The sequence below is a fragment of the Vulpes vulpes genome, chromosome 2 (genome assembly GCF_048418805.1).
Source record: "Vulpes vulpes isolate BD-2025 chromosome 2, VulVul3, whole genome shotgun sequence".
Lineage (NCBI taxonomy): Eukaryota > Metazoa > Chordata > Mammalia > Carnivora > Canidae > Vulpes > Vulpes vulpes.
Genome location: NC_132781.1, coordinates 13,173,131 through 13,197,067, shown reverse-complemented (window position 1 = coordinate 13,197,067; position 23,937 = coordinate 13,173,131). Strand labels below are relative to the sequence as shown.

The 23,937-nt window shown below is 52.7% G+C and overlaps 1 protein-coding gene and 1 long non-coding RNA gene across 2 annotated transcripts; one reads left to right on the top strand and one right to left on the bottom strand.

Moving 5' to 3' along the window:
- Nucleotides 1-10,427: 10,427 nt before the first annotated feature.
- Nucleotides 10,428-23,596, bottom strand: CACNG1 (calcium voltage-gated channel auxiliary subunit gamma 1). The gene is made up of 4 exons (XM_025999420.2): nucleotides 23,172-23,596; nucleotides 12,752-12,826; nucleotides 11,846-11,983; nucleotides 10,428-11,170 (listed from the first exon to the last, which is right to left on the bottom strand). The coding sequence occupies exons 1-4, from the start codon at nucleotides 23,404-23,406 to the stop codon at nucleotides 10,944-10,946; spliced, it is 675 nt and encodes a 224-aa protein (XP_025855205.1). The 5' UTR covers nucleotides 23,407-23,596; the 3' UTR covers nucleotides 10,428-10,943.
- On the top strand, nucleotides 11,991-13,892 carry LOC140597706 (uncharacterized). Its single transcript, XR_011999560.1, has 2 exons — nucleotides 11,991-12,361; nucleotides 12,448-13,892. It is a non-coding gene; the product is annotated as an uncharacterized lncRNA (long non-coding RNA).
- Nucleotides 23,597-23,937: the final 341 nt, after the last annotated feature.

The following is a 23,937-nucleotide window of genomic DNA, read 5'->3' as shown; positions in this document are numbered from 1 at the left end:
GAGGCTCAGCACCTTGATTTGATTCATGATACTAATCCGTAAAGCTAGCCAAAGTAACAACTCAGTGTTCGTTTGTAAAATTCTAACTAGTTTCTGGAGATTTGTGACTTGACTTAAATTTCTGAAACTCAGGGGAAGCAACGGCCTTTATGAGGGCTCAAGGTGTGACCTGGAAGTGGTCAGCGAGAAAATGTACCCTTCTCAGGGAAGACGCCGTTCAACAATACAGATCTGAGGAATTGAGAAAAATCACCAAGGTCCCTTGTTAGAGCTGGGTTTGTGTAGCCCAGAATTTATTTCAGAACTCACAAACCTAGTTTATGTCAGTATACTCTATGGGGATAACAATAAGACACTACACGGTGGCGTGACGAGCGTTAATTCAACTATCCCCCACTCCCACCCCCAGAATGCTGGCTGTGCAAAAAAATCCCCCTGAGTCAGGGTCTTCTTTTTGTTGGGGAAATAATTCTTCGCATCTGCCATGATGCGATTTTGAGAAGCATTCACAGGTCACAGAATGCTTTGTGTGCCCTGGCAATTTTATTTTTAACACCCTATTAATGTGGCACCATAACTCTAACTTGAATATACCATGCTTGAAGTTTGTAAATGTAAGTGGATGATAGGACCCTCAGCCTTTCCTAAGGACAGTTTAGAATCCTTACTCATAGCCGCAAATCAGTTTTTAAGCTAGGTGTCTTGCTTTCTTTGAGTTGAATTGATAGGATACATCTCTGGATTTCGGAGAAAGAAACACTTCTTTACATATAAATCAAATGGATTTGGAGGACTCCCTGAGAAGTAAGCCTGGCCCCTTTCAGTGGGAAAATGCAAATAAGACTCTCCAGTGTTAATCCCTATGCCTCTCCGGAGCATTTTTCTGAGAATAATATTAGTGTGAAAGCTGGTGGGAAAATATAATTTCATCAAAACTGCAAGGTGGGAGTGCAGGTCAAACACAAAGATGGAGAGGTTGGCTTAGTGGAGGCTCAGTGCTGGCACGCAGAGTTGTTTGCACTTCCCTTAGTTAACTGGCAACATCCAAGCCCCGCCGTGGGTGGTTTGAGGCAGCTCAAGGTCCCTGGGTCTGCAATGGGCTTTGCTGCTTGACTCACATAGTGTTGTCCAAACCGACCAATTCCCTAGTGGCTGGAAATCCTTTTCTGCAGGCTTGGAGAACCCCGTCTTGGTTGCACAGCCTCAGCTCCTCTGACCAACTGCAGCCAGAGTTACTTTCCTGAAACAGAGCCATTCGTGCGGCTCTTTTTCTGAGAAGCCCTTGGTGATTTGCCATCACATCCTGAATTTCTTAGCTGGGCTTTGGAGGCACCCCCACCACCACACCCCCACCGGGTCCTCCAAGTTTTGTTCCCAAGCATCACATACAGCCAACCAAATCACACCACTTGCCATTCCCTCCGTGGATGAGCCTTTCTTGCCTCTTTTTACTTTGGAGCATCCCTTGAGCATCCCTTGAGCCCTTGAGCCCTCCTACCCCCAACCCCAGGCTTGCTTTGGGGGGCTCCACGTATTCAAGACTGTCAACTCCGGCAGTTGGAATTAGCTCACTTTTTCTCTCTGCATGCAATTGAGCCTTCTACCCCTGCTCTCATAGTTTGTGTTTCACAGGTTGGAGTTGGTGAGTTTGTGGGTGGCAGAGATGGTGTCCTACGACCTCCAGACCTCCGGTCCCTATGGCTTTCACGCAGCAGGCCCTGGAACGCGGGCTGAAGTGGCCAGCTCCCAGGCTTGGCTTAGAGAAGAATGTAAAGACCCTCTCCCCTCCCTGCTGACGTCCTGTGCCAAGGCAGTGTGACCAGAGGACGGCCAGGTGATGACCAGGCTGGACAGCTGGCCTGGGGGGCAGGAGGGCGGAGCTGTCCTGTGCAGCGACGTCCCCACCCACTCCATACAGCTCCCAAGCAGTGACAAAGCCTTAGCATTCACCAGTTGTTGTGTCTCACCCGGTATCACCGTGAGCGCCCTTAGTTTGACAGCTTCACCATGGTTACGTCAGTTTTGATGGGTGCTGCCTACTTTGGCATGTCCCAGTCTGTGGGCATATACCTACCGTGCGGAGTTGGGGGAAAGTGATGAAATGCCCTTTTGTCTGAAGCCAGCTCTGGTTGACTGTAAACCCACAGAGGGAGGTAATTAAAGTGAATAGAAGTTGCAGCTTGCAAAATCCATGGTATTATCCTGCTCTTTGCTCATTAAAACTGGGGCTCTGCAAAATGATTTGAACCACGGTTTCGGGAAACTGTGCTGCTAATCCCTGAGAAGAAAGTGGCTCTGGGGAGGTGCTCAGAGGAGCCGGCGAAGGACCCTGGTCCCTGCGCTGGGTGTGGCTGGCGGGCTCTGGGCACCCCTGCCAAGGAGACCACAGGGGAAGGTGCTGGGGTGCCGTTTGCTCACTGATTGAACAGGAAGTGTCGTCCGAGGCATCTGATGACAAGCCATCTGGATAGGAGCGGAGCACCTGCGAGTTTGGAGACCTTGCAAGGGCACCTCGGAAAGGTCCTAATTAGCCTTTAGGGCTTTGTCCCCTTACTGTACAGGAGACACCAGGGGGCCTCGAGGGAAGGGGCTGAAGTCAGGGAGTGGGTGGCGTGGCTTTGTCTCGGCCCTTCTGGCCCACCTGCCGGTCAGGTCTTTCATCCGCTTGGAATCTAGACGCGTCCGCGTCCGTGTTTGTACAAAGCCGAACGGGAGTGGGTGCTCCAGGCGGAGGCTCTTCTAAGGGAAAGTTTTGAGGATTCAATCCTTTTAGCTTCCTGACCAGGCTTAAAGCTGGTTACGTAACCCGGGACAAAAGTAACGAGGAACGGTTGGAAGGTGGGGAAGCAAGCAGGCTTTATCTGATGAATCCAACCTCCTCCTCCGGGTGACCCCACGGGCCTCTGGGGACCCACATAATTCCTGCTGGGCGGGGTCCGCTAGCAGGGCGGAAGATGAAAGTATTTTGGAAAAAAAAAAAAGTGATGCAGCGTAATTAAAAGTGGTTTTGAGCCTTTCAGCAAAGCTCTCCTGGATGTGTGTGTCCTTCCAGGCCAGAATCCCTCCTCTGGGAGCCCTGCAGCCCTGTGCTCCTGGCGGCGAGTCCAGCCGGCCAGGTCTCGCCAAGGCGACCAGGCCGAGCGCGGGGACGAGCCACGCTGGCCGCCGCCACCACGGCCCGGGAGCAGCTCACCGAGGAGCTCTTTCGGGGCCCTCTTGGCTGCCAGAGGCCTCCTTCCCACCCCCCGCCCCCTGCCCCCGGTGCTCTGGCTCCCGCACGCTCCCTGCACCTGCTCCCCGCGCCGGCTCGGTGTCCTGGGCGCCCTGCAGAGGGTTTGGGAGAAAGGACCGGTGAGGGGAAGGTTCTAGCTGCTGGGATCATCCTGGAGAAAATACAGCCCTGCCCTTCAAAGAGTTTAGAGTCCAGCAAGGCTCGCAGACACGACGACTCGCTCAGAGCGGGGTAAGTAGGGGGCACCCTGAGGGCGGCGTCAAGGGCACTAGAAGGAGGGAAGCATGAATTCTTTTTTTTTTTTTTTAAGATTTTATTTATTTACTCATGAGAGTCACAGAGAGAAAGAGACACAGGCAGAGGGAGAAGCAGGCTCCACGCAGGGATCCCGACGTGGGACTCGATCCTGGGCCTCCAGGTTCACACCCTGGGCTGAAGATGGGGCTAAACCGCTGAGCCACCCGGGCTGCCCGGGAAGCATGAATTCTGCATGAGGGGTTGGAGGACGTGTCGCCTCGTGATGTCTGAGCGGGGCCCTGGGGAAGACATAGGACTTCAGTGAGTTCAGAAAAGGGGCAGGCCACCTGCCCCTCGGTGCTGCCAAGACCCTCCCAAACCTCACAGCACTTCAGTTTTCAATCTTCCACCCTTGAACTGTAAACTCCCAAGGACAGGACCGTAACTTCTCCCTCATTATGTCCTGGTTTAACACAGTCCCCGGCACGCGGTGGTGATGCCCGGTGGCATAGGCAGGTAATGGTCCCCCGAAGATGTCCCACAGCTGAATCCTCAGGCCCTGTGACTCACACGCCCCCATCCTAATCCCTGGGACCTGTTACTTTGTGTGGGAAAGGGCACTTTGCAGATGTGATTAAATTGAGGGTCTCGAGACGGGGAGATTATCTTGGATTATCCGGTGCAATCAGTCACAAAGGTCGTCGCAGGAGGAGGCAGGAGGGTCAGAGCGGAGAGGTAGATGCGAGGACAGAAGCCGAGGTAGGAATGAGGCCCAGACGGAGGAACCTAGGTGGCCTCCAGCCCCTGGAACTCCCACCTGGAGCCGCCGAAGGAGCCATCCCTTAGGGCCCCGACTTTAGCCTTTTAAGAGTCATTTCAGACTTCCGACCCCCGATCTGTAAGAGAATAAATTTGTGTTGTTTTTAGCCACTGAATTTGTGTGATTTGTTACAGCATCAGAAGAGAAAGAAACCCCCAAACATACTCAAACACATACTCGTTTAGGTGAAGGACCTCCCTTGGATGAAAGGGGTGAACGGGCGTGGGGCTTTGGAAGGCCTTCACTCGGCGGCCAGGGCGCAGGACGCGAGGGGCAGAGTGGGGCAGCGGAGCCTGGGGGAGCAAGGCCAGGGGGCGGATGTTTGGGGGGGGCTGGGGGTGCTGCAGAAGTAGCATCTGTGAAGCGTGGCTGGCGAGCTAGGAGTCAGCCAAAGGAATGACAGTGATTTGCAGCTTGGGTGATGGGGGCGATAAGGCGCCTTCAAACAGAAGGAACAAAAAGTGAGGAGTAGGTTTAGGTAAGAAGTCAGCGGTTGGGTCTGGACCTGTGTCCGGGGTCCTCCGGGACACGGGGGTGCAGGTGCAGAGCCACCATGGGAACGGACGCCTGTGAGGGGAGTTGGGGGGCGCAGGCTGGGAAGGGGTCACAGGGAGCCTGGGCCCTGGGAAAGGGGGACGGTCCTCAGCAACTGTGACATGAGAGGAGGGGCCCCAAGAGGGGAGACTGGGGACTGCCCAAGCTCCAGGGGCAGGTGGAGAAAACAGCGACACTGTAGAAAGGGAATTTTAAGAAGGCACAGCGGCCCGGAGTACAAAATGCTACCGGAAGGTCTACTAGGATGTGGCTGGCAATGCACGGTGGCCTCCAGGAGGGCAGTTTCGGGGGCCACAGGGCGTGGAACACAGGCTGTGTGGCTGGAGAGGTGGACGCAGAGTAAGGCAGTGGCGACGAAGAATTATTTCAGGACACGCGTGAGCTGATAGGACATGGACGGTGGCACAGTAGGTAGACCCAGGAGGAGGGACCCTTACCGTCCTATCGCTGGCCAGCCGCTCTCCCCATCTGCCCTTTGCCCCTCAGACCCCTCTCACCTGCGGCTCCGTTAGTTTGCCTTCACCGGAAGGCCTCCTTCCCCAAAATCCTGACCTCAGCCGCGCATTAGATGAGCCACGTGTCCTTTAAGGAGATCTTTCTTTCTTCCTTGAACTTGTACAAGTTATGACCCCAGGATTTGCTTCGTTGAGTGTAGCTAGAAGGAATCTTAAAGATCATTTAACAAAGGCTTCCAAATATTTATCTATCTATCTATTTATTTATTTAATTTTTAAGAAAGATTTTATCTCTTACAGAGAGAGAGAGCACGCACCAGGGAGGGGAGAGGCGGAGGGAGAGGGAGAAGCAGACTCCCCACAGAGCAGGGAGCCCAATGGACATGGGGTTCCAAGCCAGGACCCCGCGATCATGACCTGAGCCAAACCACCCAAGTCCGCCAGGTTTCTGAACATTCTAAGCAACAGAATCCTTTTCTCTAACTATTTCTACTGTTAGAATCAAAATAGATAAGGCCTAGATATATAATATGTTAAATGGGTATTTTGTTTAAGATTTTATTTATTTAATCATGAGAGACACATAGAGAGGCAGAGACACAGGCAGAGGGAGAAGCAGGCGCCCTGCAGGGAGCCCGATGCTGGACTCGATCCCGGGACCCTGGGATCACGCCCTGAGACAAAAGCAGATGCTCAACCATTGAGCCACCCAGGTGTCCCTCAAATAGATATTTTATGAATCACTCAGTGAATCCAATGTGTAATGGCTCCTTGGAACATCAGTTCACTGGAGCAATTACGATATTCTGAAGAACACAAGCATTTGACATTGGAATTTGTGAAAGATACAGTCTGATATCTAAATGCAGCCCTGTCTTCTTCTGTTTGGGTTGGAGCATAGGACCAGCCAGCGTGAGTTAGGAAGTGGACGGAGGGCTATTCGTACCATCCGATTGAACAGACTTGCATGGGCCTGAGTTTTATAAAGATGAAGGCAGAAGACACGTCCTAATCCCTGAAACGAAGACAAGAAATCGAAGTGTATGCCAGGAACTGTCTGAAGAAACTCCGTTTTAAGGTCTCCCTGGGAGAAAGTCACAGCCCGAGTTTTATCTCTTTGGAGTTAAAATGATGCACATCACACTGCACGTTGGTTTCCGTTCCAGTTGGAATAAGCTGGAGTCCAGTATCTGCACAGCTCACCAGGGACCTTCGAGAACCGCTGGTCTCTCCAGAAAGCTGCCACCCAGCAAGACTGAACCCAACTCCCATGGCTGGACGGCCAACAGGAGAAAAGACGGTGGTTCTGACTGTTCATGACTTCGCCGCTTACTAGCTGTGTGGCCCTGGGTTACTCATCCCTGGTGAGTCTGTTTCTTCATCTGTGAAATGGGGATGACACTAGCTGCCACGTGGCTGTCACTGTGAGGCTTGAGGGAGAAAAGTCACATCAGGGGCTTGACTTGGCTTAAATGCCCTCACCACCACGACCTTGGGTGTATTTTACAGTGATTTTTAAGATGTGTAAATCATGTTTCCTGAGGCCATATAGTGTGTCTCCGCGTCTCCATGGACCCAGAGGACAGTAGAACTGAAGGGACCTGGCGACGAGCTAGTCACAACAATGTGAATGTACTTAATAATATTATTATTATTATTATTATTTATGATAGTCACAGAGAGAGAGAGAGAGGCAGAGACACAGGCAGAGGGAGAAGCAGGCTCCATGCACCGGGAGCCCGACGTGGGATTTGATCCCAGGTCTCCAGGATCGCGCCCTGGGCCAAAGGCAGGCGCCAAACCGCTGTGCCACCCAGGGATCCCTGTACTTAATAATATTGACTGTACACTTAAAGATGGTCAAGTGTACTTCCGAACTGCTCGGTCAGAACCTTCTGTGTGTTAGCCAGGGCCCCTGGGTGGCTCAGTCGGTAAAGCGTCTGACTCTTGATTTCAGCTCAGGTCATGATCTCGGAGTCGTGTGATAGAGCTCCATGCGGGGCTCCATGCGGGGCTCTGTGCTCAGCAGGGAGTCTGCTTCTCCCCCACTCTCTGCCCCTCCACCTCCACACTCTCTCTAAAACAAATAAATGAATCTTTTAAAAAAAATGGTTAAGATGGCAAATTCTACGCTATGTATATTTTACCACAGTTAAAAATAATCTCACACTTGGGACGCCTGGGTGGCTCAGCAGTTGAGCATCTGCCTTCTGCTCAGGTCGTGATCCTGGAGTCATGGGATCGAGTCCCGCATCGGGCTCTCTGCAGGGAGCCTGCTTCTCCCTCTGCCTGTGTCTCTACCTCTCTCTGTGTCTCTCATGAATAAATAAATAACATCTTAAAAAAATAATAATCTCACACTCACATATTTATCCCAATAACCGAATTGCTAGCCCTGGCTCCTCATGGAATCCAGTGAATGATAACTGATTAATTAATTTCTTATTTATTTATTTAGAAAGAGCATGAGGGGAGGGGCAGGAGAGGGAGACAAGCAGACTCCCCACCGAGCAGGAAGTCAGACATGGGGCTTGATCTTAGGACCCCGAGATGATGACTTGAGATGAAATCAAGAGTGGAGGCCCAACTAGCTGAGCCACCCAGGCACCCCAGAATCCAGTGAATTCTAAAGAGCTGATGGAGCCAAGGTGTGTGAGACCTTGATCGGATGGCCGTGAAATTCCCACACACCCAAGCGAGGGGTTGGAAGCCCTGTGGGGTGGCTCCGCTCTGGGGCCCTCCGAGCACGGCCTGCCTGACCTCTGCCCTGAGGTCCAGTGGGTGCCCTGCATCCTGAGCCAGACCCAACCAGAGCAAGACGGACCGACTGCCCATTCCGGACATCTCTCCTGGCAAGCACAGGTCAGTGGGTTGGGGAGAAAACCAAGTTTTCCTTCATTGGTTTGGTTGGTTTCTTTTTTGGCATCGGGCTCTGTTTTGCTTTGTTGTGGCATATTTTTCTCCACAGCAGAAGCTGGAGCGGATGCGATAATGCTTGGCTCTCTGGCAGCCCCTCCCCACCGCCCCCCGCCCCGACGCTTTTGTGTGCAAAGCAGTTTCAGGTGCACCCATGTCTCTCTCGAAAGAGTTCAAATTCTGGGAAACCACATGCATTCTGTTCAGTCGATGTTCGACTCAGAAGGGGTCTTTGGTGCAGAAAATACAGGCACCCACATAGGCCTATAAAATGCACACCAGTCTGATTCTGGTCAAAGTAGTAGTAATAATAATAGTAAAAATAGTAACACTGACTTCCAAATGGAGTTTGTGGGATGAGGTCCAGCTGTCTTTCTTCTTACTCAGAACCCGTGGCCCCAATTCCCTGGCTGGCTCAGATGTTTGTTTTCCTATTCTCTTGCCTGGAGCATGTTTGCTCTCAGGTTCCCTCTTTACCTCTTTGGGACAGTGACCAGCTGGTGGCTGTAGGCCACCCTCCCTTCTCTGTGGCTTCCGGGCTTTGGCTTCATGACATTTATGTCACCCTTCTCTCTTTGCCCCTTTTGCTTTCACGATCGTGTGCCAGACATTTGCACTGCCCCTGGTTAGAAAGCAGGCTGTGCTGTCTACCTCTCAGTCACCCCTGCAAGCCCAGCCCAAACCCCTGGGACAACAGAGAGGGATCTCAACAAGGCCCACCGCGGCCACCACCCAGATGCCTCCACGCTCATGCTCCTTCCTTTTAAATTGTTCTCAGCAGGGGACACCCGGGTGGCTCAGCAGTTGAGCACCTGCTTTTGGCCCAGGGTGTGATCCTGGAGTTCCGGGGATTGAGTCCCATATCGGGCTCCCTGCAGGGAGCCTGCTTCTCCCTCTGCCTGTGTCTCTGCCTCTCTCTGTGTGTCTCTCATGAATAAATGAATAAAATCTTTTAAAAAAAATAAAAAATTGTTCTCAGCAGAATGAATGAGTCTCTTTGCTCTCACATTACAGACAGGAACAGCAAGGGGTTAGTAAACCTACTGATGAGTATATAGTTACTCCAGAACAGGGGTCAGTAGACTTTTTCCATAAAGGGCCAGATAGGGTGAGCTGGACGGTCTGTCACAGTTTATACTGGATTCTTCCCTACTGCAAGAGTAAATTACTGATTAAAGATTTTATTTATTTATTCATAAGACACACAGAGAGAGAGAGAAGCAGAGACAAAGGCAGACGGAGAAGCAGGTTGAGTGCCCTTACCATTTTAGTGACTTTTTTTTTTTAAGATTTTATTTATTTATTCATGATAGACATAGAGAGAGAGAGTGGGGGGGGGGGCAGAGACACAGCCAGAGGGAGAAGCAGGCTCCATGCCGGGAGCCAGATGTGGGACTCGATCCTGGCTCTCCAGGGTCACGCCCTGGGCTAAAGGCAGGTGCCAAACCGCTGCGCCACCCAGGGATCCCTCTTTGACAGTTCCAATAAAACTTCATTTACGGACATTGAAACTGAAATATTTTTCAGACATCATAAAATATTCTTCTTTCGATTTTTAAAAACCATCTTAAATTGTAAAAACCATTCTTAGCTTGTGGGCTGTGTAACAATAGGTGGTGGGGTCAGGCCTGGCCCACGGTAGTTTGCAAGCCCTGCTGTCGAAGAACGAGGGCTAGACGGGACTTCCGGGGTGTGTTCAGGGCAAGGGACACGTGGATCCTCTCTGCCACCTGCGTCTGGGTGAATACAATGGGGTTTTGGGAGGTGGAAAGTGTAACTTATGACACTCCGTGGGACCCTAAGTGTCTAACGGCTAAGCCCTGCTTCCTGATGCTCCTTGCATCAAAAATCCAGCGTCTGAAATCAGACACGTGTGGTTGTGCTGCTTGGGTGCTGTGTTAGCACTTGGATGCCAGCACGCTGGGGCTCTGGAAATAACCCCTCCTTATTTTTAACACCCTTGCCTAGTCAGATGGTCTCTGGTTTCTCCCAAAGAAACTCCCAGGGCCCAGCGATCCGGGCTGGAATTCAGAACCCCTAAGTCTTATCAGCAAACAGGACCCCATTACCCGGTCATCCCCACACCTCCCTACAAAAGTCCTCGACACAGGCCAGGGGGACATGGTTTTCTTTTCCCTTCGGGGTCGTGGGGCCGCTGGGCTGACCGATGTCAGGAATCCAAGCAATTTCTATGCAAGGCGCAGGGAAAAAGTAAGTTTTCAAAGAGCTTTTATTTCAAACACAGATTGTACCCAGTTAAAAAATGCTCCTCAGGTGTCTTGGAAACCAAGGAAAGGGTGTATCTTGTCCCAGAGAAGGAGGGAGGGGTTGGCTATTTACACAGGCAACACCCAGAACTGGTAAAGGAGCACAGGGTGTCCCTAGAGGGCTAACAGAGGACAACTGGACCCAGCTTATCAGAGACAAGTGGCTCGGTGAGGGCGGCCTGGGGCTCCAGGGGAAGGTCGGTCCTCACCAATCACCTGTGCACCCGCTGGCCCCACTGCGCCCGCCCGGCGTCAGGTGTGCATCACGTCCACTTGCTGGATTGCCAGGGAGGCCTGTCACAGCCCAGAGCAGGGCTCAGAGAGGGGAGCAGCAGCGGCTGTGCTGGGCTGGTGGGCGCGGGGAGGGGCAGGCCCCGCCTCCTCTCTAGAACGTTCTGGGCCAGGCCCGGCTTCCTGAGGGCAAAGCCCCGGGGGCGGGGGCGGCTGGGGCTCCGGGAGGGCTAGTGCTCGGGCTCGGCGTCCATGCAGGACTCCCAGGGGTTCTGGGGCATTCGAGGCAGGGAGAAGAGCAGGAGGGCGAGGCCGCCGAGGAAGAGGAGCACGAAGGCGGCGCAGGCGCAGGCGAAGGACCAGGAGTAGTAGTAGTCGATCCAGGCCGTGTGCTCGCTGTCGATCATGCGCTTCACCGACTGCCGCGTGACCTCCACCGACACGAAGATGCACAGGCCTGCGGGCCACGCCCCTCAGGGAGCTGCCGAGGGGGCGCCCCTGCCGCCCCGCACCCCGCGCCCCTGCCCGCCCCCCGCCCCCGCCCCGCGCCCCACGACCCTTCGCGCCCCGTCGCGCCCTGCACCCTGCACCCTGCACCCCGCGCCCCTTCCTGCTCCGTGCCCCGCACCCCGCGCCCCTGCCCGCCTCCCGCCCCCGCCCTGTGCCCCTGCCCACCCCGCGCCCTTGCTCGCCCCTTCCCGCCCCGCGCCCCTGCCCTTCCCGCGCCCCGCACCCCGCGCCCCTGCCCGCCCTGCGCCCCTTCGCGCCCCGTTGCGCCCCGCACCCTACACCCCGTGCCCCTTCCCTTCCCTTCCCGCTCCGAGCCCCGCACCCCTGCCCGCCCCGCCCCGCGCCCCGCACCCCGCGCCCCTGCCCGCCCTGCGCCCCTTCGCGCCCCGTTGCGCCCCGCACCCTACACCCCGTGCCCCTTCCCTTCCCGCTCCGCTCCCCGCGCCCCTGCCCGCCCTGCGCCCCTTCGCGCCCCGTTGCGCCCCGCACCCTACACCCCGTGCCCCTTCCCTTCCCGCTCCGCGCCCCGCACCCCTGCCCGCCCCGCCCCGCGCCCCGCACCCCGCACCCCGCGCCCCTGCCCGCCCCTGCCCGCCCCGCGCCAGGTGCACAGCCCCCCCACCTGCGAACGCGTAGAACATGGACGCGGGCCGCAGCAGGTAGTCCCGCTTCCTCCCGCAGGACAGCAGCGCGCACGTGGTCCCCATGATGAGGAAGCCGAGGCTGAAGACGGCGATGGCGGCGGCCGAGATGCTGTACTCTGCGGGACGGGCAGGCGCGGCGGCGGCTCAGCCTGTGCCCCGGCCCCTGGGGAGCGCGGAGGGGCCGCGACGAACCCCGCACTCGGAGCCACGCAGCGGGGAAGGGGGACCGCGGTGGCAACCGGATCCCCTTCCCACTCCCCGGGGGTGGGGGGTCCTAAGCTGCGGGCTCCTTCCCCGGGCGCAGCCGCAGACCTTTCTGGAGCTGAAAGCTGCCTGCGAGCCACGGGGCAGAGGGCGGGCTCGGGGTGAGGGTGGTCTGTCCTGGGTCGTCAAGCAGCCGCTGCAAGGGTGGCTTGTTGCAGGGCTGAGTGTGCATGCACCGAAGACTGCCAGGGAGAGTGTGCTCGTGTGCACTGGCATGTGCCCGCTGCAAGGTGGCTTGTTGCAGGGCTGAGTGTGCATGCACCGAAGACTGCCAGGGAGAGTGTGCTCGTGTGCACTGGCATGTGCCCGCTGCAAGGTGGCTTGTTGCAGGGCCTCGTGGGTGATCGTGTGTGTGCATGCACCACTGTGCAGAGATTGCCGGAGAGAGTGTGCTCGTGTGTGCACTGGCATGGGAAACTAGTCCTGCAGTTGGGGGCCCTGCCGGGAAAGGCCTCCCCACAAGCTCCCTCAAGCCCCGGGATGGCTGGCCACCCAGGGCCGTGGTCTCGGGGCGCCCAGCTGCTTTTCATCGCAATGGTTTGAGCCAAAGGATTCTGTGGCTCAGCAGCCTTCACAGAAGTCACTCTTCCTGACCCTCCCTGCTTCCCCCACCAGCTCACCTTTCTGAGTAGTGACTTCGAAGATCTCCGAGGTCTCGCCAGGGTTAAAATGCCTGAAGTAGGAACAGTTTTTCTCTGCAAAGGGGGGAGACAGCCTATGAGTTGAGCCAAAGGGCCTGCAGCTCCAGCAGAAGCTCCACCCAAAGACGGTGGGTGTGATCCCACTGGACCTGCCCTCATTCTCCTAAACCCTGAATCTGGGCTGAAACAAACCTCTTTCTCTGACCCTTAGACCAACATTTCAGTAGGAGAAGGGGGTTTCATAAGAGGCCAGGAGATCTTCAGAAAGCAAAGGCTGACTCAGTCGAGAGGGCACATAGTGCTCTGGGTTCTGAGCCCATTAGGTAGACGGGATAACTGAGGCTCAGCAACTCGTTTGTCACGGGGTGCAGGGAACACCATTAACAAAGGGCCAAATGGTGCTTCTCACCGTTTGGAGCTTATTCTGCCCCCCAGGAGATGGTGGGCAGTGTCTGGAGACAGTTTTGGTGTCACTACTAGCACGTAGTGGACAGAGGCCAGGAATACTGCTAACATCCTACAACGACAGGCCAGCCCTGTACAACATAGAATTAACTGGCCCCACTGTGTCAGTAGGGCTGAGGATGAGAAAGCCTGGTCACACCAAAATCTAGGCCCGTCCTGATGCACTGGGTGTGACCCGGAAGCCCATGATGTTTTTCAAAGGCTTTCCAGAAGATTCTGATGCTCACCCAGTTTGGGAAGCCCTGCTCCAGGTCCCTTAAATGCCCCCACAAAGAGCTTTTCTCAGTGGGCCAAATGGATACTTTTGGGTGCAGGGGGGAGTGCTTCCATTCAAGAGCCAATTGTCACCATGTGTCATTTTATCAGACCTTCGACCCCTGTGGCCATAGAGATGGCCCAGACAAAACCTTTCCTGGCGAGCCAATTGTTCTATCTGATTAGTGTCAGAGAAGCCGTAGAAGATCTGTGAGTGGCAGGACCAAAAATCTGGATTTTGGGCGGGGTGCAGGGAGGGCAGAGGAAGGACTCAGAACAAAGAAATTCATGCGAGTTTTAAACACAATTTCAGGCATAATTTCTCTTCCATTTTTCTCCTTAAAATTTCTCTTGTCACTTGACATACTTCAAAATCAAAGGATATCCTTAACCCCCCCCCCCCCCAAAAAAAAAACAAAGGATATCCTTACTGCTTAATGAGTACAGTTTGATATTCTTTACTCCATCTTTAGGAAGTAGGTGAATGGTTTTTTAAAATCATGCTATTTTACGTTTCCTTAAAAAAAATTAAATTAGGCTGCTTTTTATTTGTGCAAGGCCCTCCATGGATACCTTTTTCCCCTGGGCGGGCCGACGACCCTCCACTCCTAGTTCAGATGGCATCTAGTTTGCGCATTCATTTCTTCACTTTCAGGGTCTATTGAGATTATCATGATTATTGGTGCCTGGTTTCTTGAGGAAATGCACCTGAGGCGGTGCCAGAGTCATAGCTTTCGTGGGGTTGCAGGCCTTCTTCCCTCTGACCTAAATCATCTTATTGCCCCTTAGGCCTATGGCCTCCCCCCCTCAACCCCATCCCCATCCAACAAGGTCAGGGTTGCTGGGTTGCTGCTGCTCCCCCAGGGGGAGGAAGGAAGTGACCCCTGGAGCCTGGAGGAGCCTGGTTTAGCCACAGTAAGTGTTCTGAGAGGTAAACAGCTTTCTCTTTGAGCTTCTATATTTAAATCACTTTCCTTTTGAGCAGAGTTACCTGGGGTGTCTGACTGCCGGGTGATGTCAGAATTAATGCTGCTCTTTTTTTTTTTTTTTCTCACAGCTTCCGGCGCTATTTTAAAGCCTAATGCAACCCTCTTCTGTTGGTTAGATTATTAGCTCTAGATAATTTTTTTTTTTTTTTTCAGCTCCAGATTCTCTTGAATCACTGCTTCCGAGTGGCTCGTGCTGGGCCACAGGTCTCCGTGTGTGTCTCCCTCTGGACAAAGGAGCATTTCTGTTTCATTCTTTAAGGGCCAGTTTCGGTGTCATTGAAAACCCTCTGAAGAGAATTGGCCGGATTCAAGCGTATTTCACGGTCAGCGGCCTCCCACCACGCAGTCCGCGAGGTAAAAGCCTTTGGAGCCCAGGGCGGCCAGATAAAGGCCCGCCAGGGCCCGGCCGCAGCGCAGCGCTTTGGCAGCTCGGGCCGCTGAGCCTCTCTTGTGGCCTTGGGTTGTGCTGTCAGCCCCGACCCGGTGGACGGCACAGCACAGCACGCTCCACCCGGACACCGCCGCCTGCGTAAGCCCGTGCTCAGGCCCGAGCGGGAGGCTGCGTGTCTGGGGAAGCCGGCCTGGGGGTTTCCGGGGGAGAATTTCCCCTTCAGCAGCCCCTGCACACTGTCTCTTCCTCCTGTCCTCCCCTGTTGAATGATGTCACATGTGTGGGATGGGGGGGGGTCCCCTGTAGGGTGGGGGTGGCTCCCACACAGCACATCTGGAAGTCTCAGCTTCTCCCTGACGTAGCTGAACCTCGGGCTTGAGAATGGATGGGCCAACCCCGTCCCCCCCCCCGCCCTCTCTTTTTATTTTTATTTTTTAAGATTTTATTTACTTGGGGATCCCTGGGTGGCTCAGCGGTTTAGCACCTGCCTTCAGCCCAGGGCGCGATCCTGGAGTCCCGGGATCGAGTCCTGCGTTGGGCTCCCGGCATGGAGCCTGCTTCTCCCTCTGCCCTTGTCTCTGCCTCTCTCTCTCTCTCTCATAAATAAATAAATAAATAAATAAATAAATAAATAAATAAAATATTTTATTTACTCATTCATGAGAGGGTGAGAGAGAGGCAAGACACAGGCAGAGGGAGAAGCAGGCTCCCTGCAGGAAGCCCCATAGGGGACTGGATCCCAAGACCCTGGGATCACACCCTGAGCCAAAGGCAGACGCTCAACTACTGAGCCACCCAGGTGCCCCCTCTCCCCTCTCTTGAACTTAGTACGTGAGGAAGGCCAGAGTCTTCTGCCCTGAGCCCCAAGAGTAACATCTGCTCCAGGGCCCCATGACCCCCTCTGGAAGACGATAAGGCCCTTTGTGGTCCCTGATGACCCCAGCAGGAATGGGGGCATGTCAGACTCAGCCGTCATTCCGGACACATCCGGCACCAACAAGATGCTCATTCAGGAAGAATCAAGCTGGGCATCTGCCCGTGTCACTCAAGAGTTGCCCAGGGTCCTGCTCAGGTGGGCAGACCCTGCTTCTGCTTTGTCTGAGGGATTCTGGGTAAACAGAGCATCAAGAGCAACTTAAAAAGGAAGGACATCCGAGTTGGGCTCTGTGTGGGCCACTTAGTCACGGGTGAGGGGCTTGGAGGAGAGAGGCAGTGACAGCTCTGTGACAGCTGTGCAGATTCTGAGTCTTCCTGCCTCTGCCTTTCTGAAGTCCTTCCGTTGCCTCTTCCCTGGCTTCCATCACAACTGCACAAAGCTCAGGGCTTATGGCTTAGTCTTGATGGATTATAGCCCCTTCACTGGGCAGAAGCAGCAGGACGTTGATCCTACTCCTGCAAATTTCATGGGGGGCTGGCATTATACACACCAAAACCACCCAGATTGATAGCTTACTGTGTTTCGAGCCAAATCTGTGCTTTGAATCAAGTCAGTGGAGATACCAATGTCAGGGTGATGACCTGGGACCAATTATTAGGAAGTCTGAGGTTCATCCAGCCTCCTTTGTCTCTGTGAATGGCTCACGGTGCCTCGAATATTTGTATTTCTATTTTTCTATATTTCAGAAATCTCTGTCATGAACAGTCCTAAGACTCAGTGGGTTGTTCCTTAAAAATATAGTGAACTTGGGGGTGCCCGGGTGGATCGTGTCGGTTGAGCATGCAACTCTTGGTTTCAGCTCAGGTCATGATCTTGGGGTTGTGAGATTGAGCCCCGCATCAGGCTCTGCACTCAGCAAGGAGTCTGCTTAAAACTCTCTCTCCCTCTCCCTCTCCCTCTGCCCCTCCACTCTGCTCTCTCTCTCTCTTTCTCATAAATAAAAATAAAACTTTAAAAATAATATGGTGAACTCAGCTATTGAGCTGGCCTGGGGTTGGGTATCATGGCTAACCAAGTATTCGGATTCAGGGAATGCCTGCACGGAACTATATCTAAGGAAGTTGGTCCGAGGGTTGTGGGTTATTGTTAAGCTGTTTAATCTAACGGTGCCAATTTCAAAGAATTATAACAGGAGGCGCATTTAATTACAACCTGAACTTGAGTTAATGCAGGTTTTCTCGGATAGTTGGGATAATTTATATGATTAGGGGATGCTTCTGGGTTATCACTGAGAATGTATCAGTGTATCCAGTGCTGGGGGATGCAGACTTTAATATATTAAAAAAAATACCTTGTTGATTTACACAAAGCCAAGGGAACTAACGACTTAGGGGTCGGAAAAAATATTTCACTTACTTGTTACTTGCATCAATGCCAGGGCTGTCTTCACCCTTTTTGTAAAAGAAGTTCTTGATGCCTGACAGTGATTTCTCTGTGCTCTGTCTCCCCCCACCGCTCTGATTGAGGACTTCTATCAATTGGGTTGCAGAAGTCCCCAGGACCCAATCCCAGAGGGTCAGATCATTGCTGTTATATGGGGGGAAAGTCTGAGCTGGGTCTCTAGTATGGGTTCTTGTGGATGGGAAAGGGAGCCCCTGAAATTCTTGGGGTCCATAACACGATGTTCTTCCATATGGCTCCAGTTCCTGCACCAGGTACTCGGAGAGAGGATGGGCCATAAGGGAAATGGGGTATTGGGGCAGTCTGCTGCCTTAGCCTGGAGAGACAGCGCCTGAGAAAAACAACATTCCACCCAACCCACGGGCAGGGAATGATGAATCATCCCTCTGGGGTGATTCATTTGGGCTTTCAGACAGACAGAGTCTCCTGACAGTGGGGGAAGACCCTCCTCTCATTCATTGTGAGATTGAAGGCGTTGGAATTGACCTTAGATGTTAATCTTTGCATGACAGTCCTTCTAAAACCCTTTGGGGGGGGGATCCCTGGGTGGCGCAGTGGTTTGGCATCTGCCTTTGGCCCAGGGCGCGATCCTGGAGACCCGGGATCGAATCCCACGTCGGGCTCCTAGTGCATGGAGCCTACTTCTCCCTCTGCCTATGTCTCTGCCTCTCTCTCTCTCTCTCACTGTGTGCCTATCATAAATAAATAAAATAAAATAAAAAAATAAAAAAAAACCCTTTGGGTCAGTAGGGAAAACCAGATTAGACAGTTTATGTCCTTAGAGCCTCCAGCGCTCTAAGGCTGAATAGAAACTTAAAAAGTCTCCTCTAAAAAAAAAAAAAAAAAAAAAAAAAAAAGTCTCCTCTATTGAACCAGCCCCCAGCTGAGCTTCTCCTAAAGCATGGCCTGCCAAAAGTTGGCCTCTTATGTGTTTGCCTGGATCAGCAGCTTTGAGGAATTGTGTTTGTATGTGCAGTGGGGGTGGGGTATCATTTGGGAGTGGGCTGGTGAGGAAAGGAGCTCTGGATTTGAGACTTGGGTGTTGAACCTCTACTTGTGAGAAGGTTAGCTTGGGAAGGCCGCTCTGAGCATCAGTTTTCCCATATGTAGAACAAGAACCATCTAAAGAATGACAGCCTCCCCACTGGCTTGTTGTCAAGTAATATTATGTAGCTACCAAGAAGGTGGATTTTAGGGGTATGAGCCCTAGCTGGTCTGCCATGGTAATTGTGTTGGCCTCGGTCAAGTTACCCAACTTCTCTGTGCCTCATTTTCTTTATCTGTAAGATGGGATGATGGTAATAGTATGGATCCTGTAGAGGATTTTGTGAGGATTAGATGAGTGTATATATATTTCTGTTTGTCATCCCACTGCCTTCTGGCCTCCATGGTTTCTGGGAAAAGTATCAGCTATAAATCTTACCTTACTAAGGTCCCTTGTATGTGGTGAGTCATTTCTTGCTGCTTCCAAGGTTTTGTGTCTTTATCTTTTAACAGTTCTGATTATGATATGTCTAGGTGTGGATTTGTCCTACTAGGATTCATTAAGCTCTATAAATTTTAAGATTAATATTTTTCATCAAATTTGGAAACTTGAGACGCCTGGGTGGCTCAGTGGTTGAGTATCTGCTTTTGGCTCAGGGTGTGGTCCCAGAGTCCCGGGATCGATTCCTCATTGGGCTCCCCTTGAGGAGCCTGCTTCTTCTTCTGCTTATGTCTCTGCTTCTCTCTCTGCATCTCTCATGAATAAATAAATAAAATCTTTTAAAATTTTTGGAAACTTTTCAGCCATTATTTTTCTGCTTTGCTGCTTCCTGCTCCTTTCTCTCTTCTGTCCTTCTGGGACCACCATTATGTGTATATTAGTGCATTTGATATTATCTCACAGGTCTCTGAGGCTCTGTTCTTTTCTTCTTTTTTTTTTTTTTCTGTCTATTCCTCACATTAATCTCAATTGATCTATCTTCAAGTTCACTTACTATTATTATTATTTTTGCACCTGCACAGATCTGCTATTTAATCCTTCTAGTGAGTTTTCCATTTCAATTATTATAGTTCTCAACTCCAGGATTTCTATTAGGCACTTCATTTTCTTTTGTGTGTGTGTGTGTATGCTTTCTTTTTAAAGATTTGTTTATTTATTTAAGAGAGAGAGAGAGCATGAGCAAGAGGGGCAGAGGGAGAGGGAGAGAGAATCTCAAGCACATTCTCACTGAGTGCAGAGCCTGAAGTGGGGCTTGATCTCATGACCCTGAGATCACGACCTGAGCCAAAACCAAGAATTGGACACTTAACCAACTGCACCACCCAGACACCCCCACTGGGTTCCATGCCCAGTGCAGAGTGCAACATGGGTCTTGAGCTCACACTATTAGGTCCTTTTACAATAATTTCTATCTCTTCATTGATAATCTGTATTTCATGAGACATCATTCTCATCTTTAGTTGTTTAGACTTTTTTTTTTTTAGTTCTTTGAGTGTATCTAAAATAGCTGATTTAAGGCAGCCTGGGTGGCTCAGTGGTTTAGCGCCGCCTTCAGCCCAGGGTGTGATCCTGGAGACCCAGGATCGAGTCCCACGTCAGGCTCCCTGCATGGAGACTGCTTCTCCCTCTGCCTCTCTCTCTCTCTCTATGTGTGTGTGTGTGTGATGAATAAATAAATAAAGTCTTTAAAAAAATAAAATAGCTGATTTATAGTCTTTGAGACCAATATCTGGTTTCCTTAAGGATCTATGGACTGGCTTTATCCTCCTTATTTATGGGCCATACTGTTTTACCTCTTTGCATGTCTTGTGATTTTTTTAAACTTAAACTTTAAATTTAAAGCTGAAATACTTAAACAATATAATGAGCAATTCTGGAAATCAGAGTCTCACCCTTCCCTAGGATTTGCTCACTGTTTATTATGGTTTGTTCAGTGACCTAATTAATTTTGCAAAGTCTGTTTTCTTTGTTATGTGTGACCTCTGAACTCTGCTCAGTTAGTTTGGTAATCAGCTCACATTTTGTAAAATGCTTGGACTAATACACCTCCTAGTCTTTACTGAGGGGCTCTGTGCTAAGCAGAGAGCTAAGTACTCCGCCAAGCAGCCCACATTTCTGCCTTAGCCGCCGCTTTCTGCTTTCCCACAGCCTCAAGATCAGCCTGAGGTGAGAGCTTAGGGCCTTCTTGGGCTTTCCTGTGCACCATACAGCGCTGTGCATGCACATGGCCTTCTAAATTCTCAGGAATATGTTGGAGCTTTTCTTTTCTGTTTCAAAGATTTTAGTTATTTATTCATGAGAGACACCCAGTGAGAGGCAGAGACACAGGGAGAGGGTGAAGCAGGCTCCCCCTAGGGAACCCAATGAGGGACTTGATCCCAGGATCCTGGGATCACACCCTGAGCCGAAGGCAGATGCTCAACCACTGAACCACCCAGGCATCCTTGTTGGAGCTCTTCCAAGCCACCTATGGACATCTAACTCTCTAGCGGTTTTGGTAGCCTATTGTTTGCCCTAACTGTTGTCTACTGCCTCAGGAAATTATGCTATTAAACAATTGCTTCTAATTGTTTTTGCCAAATGCCCCCTGAGAAAAAGACTGTTTCCACTGAGTGAGCTCAGCATCAGGTCAAATAAAGACAGCCTTACAAGTGGGGACTTCCAGGGAACCACCAGGCAGATCAAATAATGACAGTTCTCTGGGAATGAGGCTTTGAATGAGATCCAGCCCCATCTGTCCCCTTTGGGGGCTAAATTTACACTGTTTGCAGGCTGTTGGTTTTCAAGGCTCTAATAGACTTGGGGAGCGGGGAACAGAAATAGAGCAAGTTAAAGCACCACAAAACTCACCATTCTGACTCAGATTCACCTGTTTTTCTTGAATAAGCACTCGCTGGATTGCTGCAAGATTCGTTAGTGTCCAGGGTTCTGAAAAGGTTTGTTCTGACCGTGTTTTGCCAGAGTTCTCATTGTCTTTATGGAGAAGAGGATTTAGGGGGATTCTTACCCTGCCATTTCTTCTGATGTCATTCAAAGTTAAAAGATGGGAGGCACTGAAAACAATAGTTGGCAGATTTGTGTTTGCGGTCCCTATTACTGCTATTAATAATAAGCGAGAGAACATGTATGCACTCTCTTCCTCCCTCTAGAAAAAAGTAACCCCACAGAGCACAGGAAAGGTGGGTGGGGAAGGAAAAAGGTGTCCATCTGCAGAGAAAGGAGAGGGGAGATTGCTGGCACATACTTCAGAAGCTTGTCAAGGGTAGGGCTGGGCTCACAAGTGTGGGAGGTATGATTCACTCTGGAGCGGGGCAAGAAGGCGTAGTGATAGACTCTGGTCAGGGTCAGGACCAAACCATGCCTGTCGGGCCTGTGCAGCTAACCTCTTGCTAGTTTGTCCCTTCCTTGTATGGACTTGCCTCGCCTCCCTGCTCATCTGCTCTATAAACTCAGCAGACTTTAAAAGGTAGGTGCCTCTGAGGACAGGTGGACGGGACCATGGCAGGGCACTCCCATGCGTGGTCCGTGGAGAATCTGCCTCCCCCTGCCCTGCCCTGCCCCACCCATGGGAATTGGCTGGATGATGCATCTGTTTACGGCTGTGCTGGGCCGGGGCTGAGGAGCGCGGGCATGTGAGCTACGTGATACCCTTCAAGCACATGTCCACGTCTGTTAAAGCCCTCGGCCCGGGGACGCAGTGTTTCTAAGACAGCTGGGTATTTACGAGTCTTCCGTGTGTCCAGGGGGAATGAGCGAGGCAGGGGTTTTCTAGAGCCAGCAGGAGGGAAAAGAGGAGGAAAAGGAGAAGTAGAGGAATGGGGTTTGGGCTCCTTTGTCCCACGCACAGACTGCAAGATCTCTGGGGACTTAGCCCTGACTTCCTTGAAAGTTCAAGGAACTGGGTTCAAGGAACACCCAGTCTGATAACAGAGGGAATAATTCTGCAAGGCAGGTGGGTCCCTGTACTCGCCCTGGCCCACTGCCACCTTACGGTGCCATTTGTAAAGGCTGAAAGGGGCTTTGCAGAGCCCGAACACTGTATTTTACAGGGGGAAGCAGAGGCCGCAATGGGCTTGGTGGACCCCGGAGTCATTGGAGTGTCGTGGGCAATGCACGCAGAGCCCAGTCCTCTGGTTCTCCACGCAGGGCTCTTTCCCCAGCGTGTGCTCTGTTCGCTATGAGTGTGGAGGGCTCCGCATTTGTAGCATAGACTGGTCACCCTAATACCACCCTGATCCTTCACGAGGAGCTCACCTCGGATGTGCGGTTTGGTCACAGGGTAGGAAATTGGGGAACGCACTGAAATCAGAGCAGGAGGACACGCATCCCAGCTCCGAGGGGTCTGAGCTAAGAGAGGATGTGCAGGTGTGACAGTTCTGACAAAAGGCGGGAGGCTCGTCTACGACTGGGCCCTGCTTTACAGATGTGTGGCTTCTGCGGTCAATCAAGGCCCTGCACACAGAAGGGCTCACACTTGGCTCTGTGTGTCACTGTTACCATCTCGAAATCCTTAAAAATATGCACAAAGAGCCCTGCATTTTCGTTTTGCGCTATGCTGTGCAAATCTGGTGGCCGACCCTGGGGAGTGACCATGCCAGCCGCACATGTCCCTGCAGCCTGAGGACTTAGGGCCACTGAGCCTGTCTGTGCAGGGAGAGAGGAAAGCGGTGTCACCCAGAAGGGTGGCCACTGCGGGGGCCAGGGCCTCGGGCCTGTTAGGCCCAGCTGGGTAGCCCCCTGCTCAGGGTGAAGGCCGGGAGCCTCTGTGGGACAGAAAGAGGGACAGACGCCCTGGCTTTACAAGTGGCCCTGGCCAGTAGGACACAGGCCATTCGGATCCTCTTCCCTGGGCACCGAGGCTGGGCGCGATCTCTGCTCTGAGGCAGGGAAACCTGCCCTCTTTCCCAGTGGCACCTTTTCCAGGGGCATGAAGCAGGGCAGGAGGCAGGGACGGGGTCAGAGGGTGGGTACGTTACCCCCAGGCAGGGTGATGGGTCCACACGTCTTGTCCTTGCTGTCAGTCATGACAATGCGCTTGGTGCAAATCCGCCAGAGGCCGAAGTGGGCCGCCTCGCAGGTGGCATTGTGGTGCTTCACCTCGGGGCTCAGCACGGCCCAGTGGTCGGTCACCACGGCCACCAAGGCCAGCACGATGCCCACCAGGATGCAGAAGAGGGTCGCGCGGACCTTCGGCGCTTTGGTCTGGGACATGGTGGTGGCGGAGGAGTGGGTGCCCTGGGCACAGTCTGGTGGCAGTGTGTCCCGCGCAGGTGGCAGCCAGGCTGGGGAGGTGGCAGTGATTATCGAGCTGGGGGTGGAAGCTAAGTTTAGTGCGTCCGGCTGAGCCAGAGTGGGCTGGCCTCGGGGCTGAGGGACACCAGACGGGGCTGAGCAGCTGCCCAGACGTGTCAGGGGCCTGAGGGAGGCTTCTATTAATGCACATCCCAGGCGTGTCACCGAGGATAGCTTCTCCTCGGGTTTCAGGACTTTCTTTCCCTCCTGAGACCTAAAATACCTCAAGGAGGGGCAAGGAGAGAAGGCTCTAGATGGTGACTTGGGATCTCCACGATTAGCAGCTCAGGATACCTGAGTTGGAGGCAGTGATAGGCCACAGGGATACTAGATGTATGGGAATGTGCTTGCTCTGGGCTGCAGGAGGAGGCGACACTGCTGGGTGAGGGCAGGGGACCCTGGGGGACACAGGTGCCACAGCCCAGGTCCCACACTGGGCAGGCCGGTCAC

What these genes read in the sequence shown, in the direction of transcription:
- CACNG1 (XM_025999420.2), bottom strand. Translation starts at nt 23,406, where the DNA reads ATGTCCCAGACCAAAGCGCCGAAGGTCCGCGCGACCCTCTTCTGCATC. An exon ending in CGAAGTCACTACTCAGAAAG is followed by an intron (nt 11,984 to 12,751) that starts GTGAGCTGGTGG and finishes CCCGTCCCGCAG; the next exon opens with AGTACAGCATCTCGGCCGCC. An exon ending in CATGTTCTACGCGTTCGCAG is followed by an intron (nt 11,171 to 11,845) that starts GTGGGGGGGCTG and finishes CGTGGCCCGCAG; the next exon opens with GCCTGTGCATCTTCGTGTCG.